The 11,514-nt window shown below is 33.9% G+C and overlaps 1 protein-coding gene across 2 annotated transcripts; it reads left to right on the top strand.

Moving 5' to 3' along the window:
• The first annotated feature begins 156 nt into the window (after nucleotides 1-156).
• LOC120264824 (nuclear cap-binding protein subunit 1) lies at nucleotides 157-10,312 on the top strand. 2 transcript variants are annotated; one of them, XM_039272679.1, is made up of 10 exons: nucleotides 157-255; nucleotides 900-984; nucleotides 4,648-4,716; nucleotides 5,962-6,080; nucleotides 6,619-6,757; nucleotides 6,947-7,447; nucleotides 8,241-8,540; nucleotides 9,101-9,279; nucleotides 9,790-9,901; nucleotides 9,978-10,312. In XM_039272679.1, exons 1-10 carry the CDS (start codon nucleotides 188-190, stop codon nucleotides 10,086-10,088), a joined length of 1,683 nt encoding a protein of 560 aa, XP_039128613.1. In that variant the 5' UTR covers nucleotides 157-187; the 3' UTR covers nucleotides 10,089-10,312. The 2 variants fall into 2 exon arrangements, with proteins under 2 accessions (XP_039128613.1, XP_039128614.1); XM_039272680.1 differs by having other exon boundaries at nucleotides 171-255; nucleotides 896-984.
• The last annotated feature ends 1,202 nt before the right edge of the window (nucleotides 10,313-11,514 follow it).

The raw sequence follows: 11,514 nt of genomic DNA, 5'->3' as shown, positions 1-11,514 counted from the left end.
CAGTTACGTATTGCTGATATTTAAATGCTTTTGATGCAATTTATCATGACAATTTTCATGTGCAGAATAATTATTTGCTTATGGTTACGTTCCATTTCTGGTTCTATAGCCATAGAATTAGCTTTGATGCTGAGACTTCCTGTAATTTTTTTTATAACTTGTGTTATTTCTTTATTTACTGCAGATTATGCAACCAATAGATCGCTTTGTTGTCGAGGAATATTTGCTTGACGTTCTTCTATTCTTTAATGGATGGTCTGTACAACTTGTCCTTCTGTGTACTAAATAATAATGATAATATGCTTATAGCAATGAATCTTAATGTTTTGAAATATATCTATGGCTGATTACTTCATTTGATAGTTCAGAATTTTTTTATTTTTTCTGCCTATGGATTGCTGCTTCATTTGTTAGTTCAGAATTGTCCTCATGTTTTGACCATTTATGATTGGAAATATCTTGCTGCTTATGAACTCAAATTTTGAAGCTATCATCATGTGCACTAACTTTAATAGTTTCTCAGCCTTGCATGCATGCATGATACCATATTATATTGTTTCAATTCAGTTTTACAGAAATTTGCTTTATGGTTGAGGCCATTTTCTGAACCAATGCAAGTCATGCCATTTTCTAGTTGATTTCTGTTTATCAGCTTTAAACTATTATTGTTTTGCGTCATTGATGTATATTAGACATCTTTTTTAACTTATTTAACTTATTGATGGTTGTGGATCCCTCTTCATTTGATAGCTTCATTCCTTTGAGTGTGAAGACCATCATTTAAAATTTTCATTTAGCTTTTTCTTTTTTATTATGCTTTATTTAAAATTTTTATTTTTCTATTGTAATTGTTATATTTACTTGAACTCTAATATATCATTTGGTTCATGGAAAGATAGCCGCAAAGAATGTGCTGCATACATGGTTGGTCTACCTGTTCCATTTCGCTATGAATATTTGATGGCAGAGACCGTATTCTCCCAGGTAACTCTTTGAATTGTTGCAGTAAGTACTGGTATATTCTGTTCTTTTCTTGGCACAAAGGTTAATCCTTCTGAAGTAACTGTATGTAGACTTTTGTGTACTTACAGATTTGGGGATACCTTCAGGTGAATAGGCCATTGGGTTCACCATGCAAACTAATGAAATAAGGAATAAGTTGTGAGCAGGGGATAGCCCACTCATTGCATTAAAATGATAATTTTAGGTTGCATTTTTTTTTACCCATTATAAGTCATTTGGTTAGCGATGCTCCCTTGGATTTCATTGTTGGCCATCCCTTTTAATCACAATTTTGTTTGTCCTCCTGCTGCTGGGATGTGTTTTGCCATATGAAGCAAAATGTAGCATAACAGATGATAACCACTCGATAATACTTGAATATTTGTCAACTTTCTCATTTGTTGGAAAGCAAATCCTTATAGTTTTTATTTTTTGCTTCATCTAGTAATGATAACAGAATTTCTATTTGAAGTTAAGAGTAAAGTTAATGTAACATCTGACACTTCCACAATCTGGCACACATTATGAACTGTTTGAAGATCTGTTATTCACATACACTTCATTAACAGCTAAATGCTTATTAAGTTATCTGTTTTTGGTGCATCGTATTCTTCGTTTAATGTTAAGATTTAAGAGCAAAAGTAGTTTAGCTTGCATTTGTAAAGGATATATAGAGATGGGAGAACAAGGGAATAAGTTTTTTTCATGCTAAAAGATGTTATAGAGATGGTTGAACAAGGGAATAAGTATTTTTTTCCATGTTAAAAGTCATATCAATTTCTAAGTTGTTACTTGTTATAGGATAGTCAAATATTGTATTTGTCATTCTACGATGGAGCGTGATGGTGGTTATTTATTGTAAATTTATATTTGTTACTTTTTTCTTTGCCTAAAACTTTGGAATGTGTAAATAGTTATTCATTGAGTAGATTATCTAATTAAAATTCAACAAAAACCAAATATTGACCAAATCGGCATTAGTCCTGATCACAGCTGAAACATTCAGTATTCTTTGGAGGCATGTTTCCACTATAAAATGTTATGTTATGCCATAATAAGTGATTTTGTATGGTTACTGATGCTACAAAGTTGGCTGGATTCATCCCGTCTAACCAGAAATTGTATGAATTTTTTTTTTTTTGTAAATTTACTGAGCACATCTTACAAAAATGCATCTTTGCTGCTCTAAAATATCTTCATGATGTGGTTTGCTGTTGTCACCCTTTGTCTGTCAACTTTTTCATTTTCTCTTCTTATATTTTTGTGGTTCCTGCCAAGTTTGTTAATTTTGTTTTAATAATGTTATGTATTTGCCCTGCATGTTATGTCTTTTGGCCCTTGATAGTTGATAGAGTAACATGGAAGGGAAGGATTTATGGAGTTGACCCCAACTAGTTGGACTAACGGCTTTTTGTTATTGTTGTTGTATGTGCTTTCCCTCCTAACTAATAAAGAAAGTGGTGTTCTGTTCCTTATGGGTTCCACGTATTTGAGTCTGAAATTTGATATAAATCTTCTTTCAAGTCTGTGATGTACTTTCTCTCTGATGTTTGTTTATTTACTTCAGTTACTTTCCCGCATTTACTCTAATTAGCTTTTATGGCAATTGGTTGGTGGTATCCAGCTTGAATTCTTAATAGCTTATATGGAAAGCATTCGTGTTACCACCTGCTGTTGTTATATTGTTTGATACTTTATTTGTGTTTTTATTGTTTTACCCTCTGATAATTATGTCAGAGCTTTGAACTTTGAAGCAAATATGTTGCATGTGTCCAAATGTGCCATGCTGTGATTGGCCACATCATAGTTTTATCAAAGTGTATTTTGTTTTTTCTTTTAGTTGCATTTATTGAGGTTTAATCACGCCTTTGCTTGAAACTCATTATTCTTTTCTTGATTTATTTATTTGTTTATTTTTATTATTATCTTTTTGTCCTACTGGTGGTTATATGAATCTTTTTCATCCTTGCCAAAAATGTAAGTCCCTTTGTTATTTGCCATCATGGAATTCAGTGATCTCACTGCTCATGTTTTATTAGATGTTTATCACTTGATTATTACTTGAATACTGTTGTATGTGTTATTGACTGTCTCACAGCACCATGAATAGGGGATGCTACCACTATCTGCCTGGCAACCTGCTGTACAATCTTATAATATATATAAGCTTCCTCTTTTCTCCTATTAGCTTGAGTTTGTTTGCATTTCTTGTATTGAAAGTTGATGCAGTTTATCTCTGGTGCTCTTTGGTGCGAATTAATGTTCTGTAGCTGCATTTTAATGTATTTTGCAATTGTGTTGTTTCCTGGAGTTTAGAACCTAGAAATGACTGTTGCACTTTTTTTTTGGTCAAGATGCTTGCCTTTGATTTTGCTGGAGCGATTTCTCACAGAACTACAATTTAACCCTTTGAACTAATTGCTATAATTGGCACTTCATAAGATTACCAATAATCCATGTAGCCACTCTCTTTTTGGCTGAAGGCCTTCTTCCCATTTCATTTTTTTCCCAATCTCTTTAATTTGTCATTTGTTATTTTTCTACCCTTTGTTGTATTGAGTGACTATGCCCAATTAATCAATCAATCAATTAAAAAGTTCTGGTTGATCACCTAGGATGAAGTATGTATTGTTGATTGTTGGATCTTGTCTAACTCTTTCTCACAAGTCACAACCTACAAATTTTATTTTTTTAACCAGTGTACCTAGTGATTGATGTGCGGTATGAGTTTTCTGGACATGTTGCTGTCAACATGATCTCAATTTTATGGGGGAAAAATTGTTAGATGATATTATTTTAAAAAGGCAAGGGGGAAACCTTCTATGGGCATTTATGGTGATATCAAGCGTTATCTTTGTCCATGATTAGTGAAGAACTTAGAAAATTCTGCGTGTGTATTTACTGCTGTTTCTTCTCAATTAAGAAATTAAGACGTGTAAATGAATTTCTGAGTGCACATTTGCATTTCTTTTCTTGTTTCGTGTTGTCTTTGAGATTTTGAATTTTTGATTGGACATATCTACTACCATCAGTGTCCTAAATCTGGTTGGTGTTCAAGATTTGCAATAACAAAAGCCTATGAATGCCTAATTGATACAGTTGGTTGTTTCTAAACCACTGGTTAAATTGGCAATTGCTCATGTAATCAACTCTTTTAGTGCTTTGTTAGATAGCTTAGCACTTTGAGGTGATCTGTGATGAAACTGAATGGATACATGCTTTCCCAAGTATTTACTTTGGAAGGGTATATGGAACAACAAAGGTTTTCTTCTTAGAAGGTTAGGATCACTTTTACTGTTTATCTTCTATAGTTGTGACCATCTTGTTTCTTTGGAGAATTGCTGTGCTATTATTTATTTATTTTTCTGATCGAAGATCTAACCCTTGTATAAATGTTCAGTTTCTGACTTTACACTTGGTATTTGTAATATTCCTTTATGTTTTCTGTTGTGTATTATATTATCTTTTCTAGAATACTAATTTGGTGGAAAATGCTGTGTTAACTTTAAACCTCTTGCTTTCATGCTTCTGTTGAACAGATGCTAATTCTACCTCTATCATTTGTTTCGTTTGCTTATTTATTTTCTCTGCTTGTATCTTAATCATGTTCAATACATTCATCCAGCATTTGCTGTTTTCTTTCAGCTACTGTTACTGCCTCAACCTCCATTTAAGCCATTATACTACACCTTGGTGATCATTGACCTTTGCAAGGTAACCTTGTAATTATTTGATTATCAGGATTTTAACTTTGTTAGCAGTTCACCAAATCCAATGCCAGGGTTATAGCATTTAATACTTTAAATTATGTATATATATATATAGGGTTACCAATAGTTCAAGCTATTTGTGGGTAGAGCTCGAGCTCGGTTTAAGAAAAGCTCAAGCTCGGCATGAATTTTTGAGCTTTGGAACCAAGCTTGTGCATGGTTTTTAATCTCAAAATTAATTAAGCTGAGCTCGAGCCTAGCTGGGGTTGATTGAGTTTGGCTTGATAGCTCAAAATATTTTAATACATTTATATTTTTATATTTTTATAAATATATAATATTATCATAGAATATGCTATTAAATTAAAAATATTATATAATTTGTATTGTTTATCTTTATAAAATAATCAAGCTATGAATGAAGTTTTAATTTTGAACTAAATCCAGTTAGATTTGAATTCTTGGAAAATAAATCAATTTGATTTTAATTTTGAGGTAAATAGAGCTAAGCTTCGAGCCAATTTCAAGGTTCCAGCTATGCAACCTTGAACTGAGTCGAGTTGGCTCATCCTGATCAAGCTTGGCCCATTTACAGCCCTATATTTATATAACCATATCAATTCACATATTATGCATGTCCTATCATTCCACGGGTCTCTTAGACATATGCAAAATAACATTGAATGTAAAATTTCCCCTGCAGTGTCAGCTTATCATGTGCCTCATTTTAACTAACAAATTTGTAAATTGTACTTTCAAGTTGCCATAAAGTTGTTGCTTTTCTTTTGTACATCTTATTTCAATGGAAATTAATGGTTTAACATTAAAGAACACAAACAGGGCAATAGATGCAGATCGTTAAGGTGGGGAACTATTGTTTTGACTTTGGATATCATCTGGTTTTAAACACTAGAAAAAGAATTACATAGGAAAGATCCTTTTGAACATATCTTTTGATTATGAATGAATGAACAGAGGAGGACGCTTCTTTCTGCATGATAAGTGTTCAATAGTAGCCTGTGCAGGAAGATAATGGCATCTACTTTTGAAGGGGATGGATGCCAGCATTAAATGCTCGATTACATGTATTTGTCAACCAGCAATTCGATCATTTCTGTGGTTCTGTTCTGAAATAGTTTCCTTTTTTAGACATGGTAGCATTTGTTGTATGATTAATGAATAGTATTGGTTGTATGGTTAATAAATGCACAGCCATCAAAACCCCTTTTTATTTTGTCTCCCTTTCTAGGCACTCCCTGGGGCATTCCCGGCCGTAGTAGCTGGAGCGGTTCGGGTTCTGTTTGACAGGATTGCTGATATGGATATGGAGTGCCGGACAAGGCTTATTCTATGGTTTTCTCATCATTTGTGAGTACTGTCACTCTTGTAATGCTCTTTTCATTCCCCTCTTGTTTTTCTCCAACTTGAACTATGGCATGACACTGGTTTTTGGTTTGATGATTTGATGTTTTGAAACTACACTATAATATTTGTTTCACTAGTTTTATGCTTTTAAGTTTTTGCCGCCATTGCCTTTAGACTAGCCTTTGCACACTTAACGGACAGACATCAAGCACTTTGTTGTTTGGACAGCAGTGTTCCTCATGTTGCAACTGGAAGCTTCATACTGTGGCTAGTTACATGCCTTAAAGCAATTTATGACATCCATAATAAATCACTACCATGTTTTCATTAGATTTCATAGTTTTCGATGATTTACTTCATATGCTATTCCTCTGGTCTTCTCATTTCTCATATGGCATGAAAGATTGAGGCAGGTTATTTCAGAAATTGTCAGTCTATTTTAAGATGCCCAATGCTACACAATTTTAATTGGCAATGTCTTCTCCCTCACATCATTTGGAGGCTCCATTAACCACCTAATTTGATATTTTGATGTTGGCAGAGCAAATTTTCAATACATTTGGCCCTGGGAAGAATGGGCACATGTCCAAGAACTTCCTAGATGGGCCCCACAGCGGGTTTTTGTTCAAGAAGTTTTGGAAAGGGAAGTCCGATTATCATACTGGGACAAAATAAAACAGGTAACTGCCTTTCCTAAATTGCTGATTCCTAGTTTCTTGATTGTGGGAGAACCATGCATCTTAAGGTCTTTGATGGGCTGTGAAGTGGTTATATTACCTGTCTGATTCATGTGTCTTACCTTCTTTTTATTTGATTCTGTAACAAACACATTTCATCAACTAGTAATCTTGTATTATTATTCTTTACAGAGCATTGAAAATGCACCATTGCTAGAGGAGTTACTTCCCCCCAAGGAAGGAACTAGCTTCAAATACAGTGTCATTGATGGAGAAGAAAAGACAGAGGGCCACAAAATCTCAGCTGAGTTATGCAGCTTGGTCAAGGGAAGGAAAACAGCGAGAGAAATAATGTCATGGGTAGAGGAAACTGTCATTCCTGTTCATGGTTCTAAACTTGCAATGGAGGTTGTCATTCAGACACTTATGGATATTGGTTCCAAAAGTTTTACTCATCTAATCACTGTCTTGGAAAGGTATGGCCAAGTGATTGGTAAGTTATGCCCAGAGAGGGATGGCCAAGTTTTGCTATTAGATGAAGTGGGTTCCTATTGGAAGAACAATACGCAGATGACTGCTATAGCCATTGACAGAATGATGGGATATCGACTAGTTTCCAATCTGTCCATTGTAAACTGGGTTTTCTCTTCATCTAATATTGAGCAGTTCCATACATCAGATCGTCCATGGGAGGTATGTGTTTTCACTTTGTATTATATGGGCTCTACCAATGTTTAGTGGGTAGCTTTTTTTGTCACATTGATATCCGAGTTTTCCACTATTACGTTGACTATTATTAAAACTCCTACGACTTGATAGCAGCATGATCCATTATTGGAGATCTATTTGTCGTATGTGCCTTTTTTTTTTTTTAGTTCTCTTTGATGAGCATGTTAAAATCACTTTGGCTTTGTGGCGTGTGCAATGAACGATTTGGTTGTTATTATTTGGAAGTACCCACCTTTCTTATCTTGGTTTTTTTTTTCCTGTTTTCATTTCCAATTGTTTCAAACCTTTTAGTCACTGAAGGGCACTAGAATTAATATCAAAATTGTTGTGAATTTTTATTGGTAAATTTTGTACCATGAAATGATGAAAATGAATTGGAAAAGTTGTTGTGATAGATGACTTCTGAAGTTCCACTGGTAATTTCATTAGTATTTAAATACAACTACAGCCGCGAAGAGATTTAAATAAATTCCAGGTGTACCGTAAGCTACTAAAATTTGAAATTCTGCATTAAACATGATGTTGTAATTTTGAGCTTGAAATTGTTGATTGTTTTCTAATGATGGGGTGTTTGTGTGCACACCTTCAAGCGTGCAGTCTTCCTGTCTCATTGTGCCCTACAAATGCTTGACTTTGCATATAACACAAATTTGACTGCTTATTATGAATCATTCTGTATAAGAAATGAATTTTTGATATCATTCATTAATCAATTTAAGCTTTTATAACTGTTAACTAACACCTGCCATTCTTATAGGTTCTGAGAAATGCAATCAACAAAACTTACAATCGTATCTGTGATTTGAGAAAAGAGATCTCATCACTTGAGAGAGGTATTTTGTTAGCAGAGGACACTGCTAGCAAAACAAAGGAAGAGTTGGAGGCTGCTGAAGCCAAGCTTGAAGTTGTTGATGGTCAACAGGTGCCAGCTGAAAAACCGGGGAGGCTTAAGCGCCTTAAAGGATATGTTGATAGGGCAACAGAGGAGGTGTCATCGCTCAAGGAGTCTTTGGAAGCTAAGGAAGCCCTTCTTTTAAGAGCTCTTGAGGAAAATAAGGTATACAATTTATCACAATCATTGCTCTATTTAATGAAGAATATATTAATATATCAATTTGAATTAAAATTTCTTGGAATGCCATCTTCATGTTATAACACATCACCCCCTTCCTCAGCTATCAGAAACCATCATATTCAAAGCTAAAGTTATTTGTTCTATATGGAGATTTATGTTTGAATTTGACACTGCATTTGGATTCATTCAACCAAGAGAACTCTGAAAACAGATGATCTCATATTTTCTTGAGGACCTTTTCATGACGGATGGAGACTTGGATCCTAATGGATTTTGGGTCTCATTTTACATGTCTAAATCCGCCTTTTGAATTATTTCAGTCCACAGTATTCTAGCGTTACAATTTTTTAAGGGATGAACATGGGGGATACATCACATTAGACATGTCATGGCACTTGTCATAATCATTTGTGTGATTCTGATTGATTTTACCTCAACCACTGCTGTTACTTTAACTGCCATTTGTAATCCATGTCTCAATTCCGTCACTATAATATACTGCGTTCAAGCTCTGCTCAACTTTTATTGATGGTGCCATGCAGGCATTGTTCATGACACTGTACAAGAACTTCGTGGGTGTGCTAACTGATCGGTTGGCTCCTGTTTCTGACGGTGGAAAGGTTCCTAATTTACGCGATGCTCATGTTGATTCCATGGCTGTTGACACTGAAGAATCAACTACAATGGATGTGGATAGCGAAAATGGAAAAGCCAAAGCCAGGTGACTTGTGTTTTAGGTTTTTTTTTTGTCATTATACTCCTGGAAATAGTGTTAGTTATCTAGTTAACCTCTAAAATATTGTAATTGTCAGTATATTCCGGAAAACCCGAAAAATTTGCTTCTGCACCCCTCCAGTTGACCAACTTCATACAAAATTAATTATTACTCTAAATTGAAAAATATATTGTTACTTTGAATTCCTTAACTACTCTTTAGACCTCAAAGCAGTGTAGATTTCATTTTTAAATATATCCTTGAGATTTTGTTGTTGATAGTTTTAGTATTTTTATTAATCTTAGATTATAATATTCAATTTATCAGATGGGGAGGGCTATAAAAGCGAATTTTTTATAGGTTTTCCAGGGTACATAAAATTACATTGTTTTGTTTGTCTAATAGACAACTAGAGGTATTTTTTTAGTACGCATACAAAGAGAACCCATAATCATTTGCCCATGTCTAGTCAATGCTCCTCGGAACTCATTGGACTAAATTACGCTTCTCTGACAGCCGATCTAATGGAGAAAAGGCAACCAAGCCCTATAACATCGGTGAACGGGAGCAGTGGTGTCTAACAACCTTAGGTTATCTGAAGGCCATTTCTAGGCAATACGTAACTGAGGTTAGTATATCTTTCGGTTGCTTGAATTTCGATTGGGAACTTAGTAACTAAACTTTCTAGAGAGCATTATTTGCAGATATGGCCGTATATTGAGATGTTGGATGCTGAAGTTTTTGTCGAGGGGATACATCCACTCATTCAGAAAGCAGTCAATGATGGTTTGGGCCGGAGAGTACCCGCATCATGATGTGGATAGCTCATCGTCTTGTATTTAGTTCTTTGATTGTCTTGTAATTTTGAATGGAAGCGCATCTCCCATGTATTAGTTACTATGCGGAATATTTGTGGGTTGGTATTTAAGTTTGATATAATTTCACTAGAAAAGTTATTAGAGCAAAGCATTTGTGTATCATGCTGTGTTATACAGGTACTTTTTAACAAGTTTTAACAAAGTTGGTTTAAACATTCTCATGTTCCGTGTGTTTTCTGTTTCTTTTCTCTGTTAACAAAAAGGAACACATTTTATGTTCATTTGTTCTGTCTTTATAGTACAATTTTTTTCTTCAATTCAAAGTCCAAATGTAAAGCAAAACTTTAATTGCCATTGGAAAAGGGAAGTTCTTTATAACATGGAAAATTCGATCAATTTCTTAGATGTGTCATTCTTAGCCCTTGTTTTATGAGGGGGAGAGAATGGAAGGTTTGAAAAATAATTATGTTTAGTTTAATTTATTTTATTTTGTTTGATCGGATGGAATGTGGTGTGATGTGTATTTGGCTAATTTGCTCTTTTAATATGAAATGGACAATGGATGATAATGTTTTTACATATTTTTACTTTTATATTTTTTTAAACAAACTTTATTTTTACTTATATATTGTTAAACCAATACATAAGTCATGGTATTACTGTTAATTTAATTTTAATTAATATTAATTATATTAAAGCTGATAGTAAAAATAAAGAAAATTCAATTATCATTCATTCATTTAAATAAAAGTGAAGTGGTTTTCTCAATTTTCAAAGAATAATAAATTTGCATTATTTAGGCCTATATCTCATCCAACCCTCATTTATGTGACTTCATTCTTCCAAATTTAACTTAAGGCCTCTAATATTAAACTAAAATTAACAAATACAAAATCAGACATGTTATTCATGTCTAAAAACACATTAGATGAAGTGGTTGCTTATGTTCCTTTTAGATGTTTAGATAAATAGACAAGTTATTAATTTAACAAAACATGGAATACAATACTATCTTTATCAAATGTGGGTAGAGGTACACACAGAATAAAAAATGGTGAGTACAGTATAGTTTTACTGCAAAAAACGTGCTCCATCACTAATTACCAGATTACAAAAGAAACCAAGAGATATAGACTCGAGAAAAAACTGAATGGTCTAGCTATGGATTTGAAGCCCATGCATGGCATAGAATTCTTCTAAACTGAGGCGCATTAGATGAAACATCTTGCATTGCTGAACAGGTAACAATATATTTATGAAAGATTTAGTCAGAGAAGTCATACTTGAATCACAAAAGTAAAACATAATAAGTGGCCTTTTCTAATCAAAGTACTGACACTACACTAAAAAAGAGCTATAGAGGCGGTTTTGAACACCTATAGAGACGGTTAAAACCGCCTCTATAGCTTTAGCGGTGAATTTT

Source organism: Dioscorea cayenensis, chromosome 7 (assembly GCF_009730915.1).
Source record: "Dioscorea cayenensis subsp. rotundata cultivar TDr96_F1 chromosome 7, TDr96_F1_v2_PseudoChromosome.rev07_lg8_w22 25.fasta, whole genome shotgun sequence".
Classification (NCBI taxonomy): domain Eukaryota; kingdom Viridiplantae; phylum Streptophyta; class Magnoliopsida; order Dioscoreales; family Dioscoreaceae; genus Dioscorea; species Dioscorea cayenensis.
Note: the sequence above shows the minus strand (reverse complement) of the source record. Positions and strands in the feature narration are given on the sequence as shown.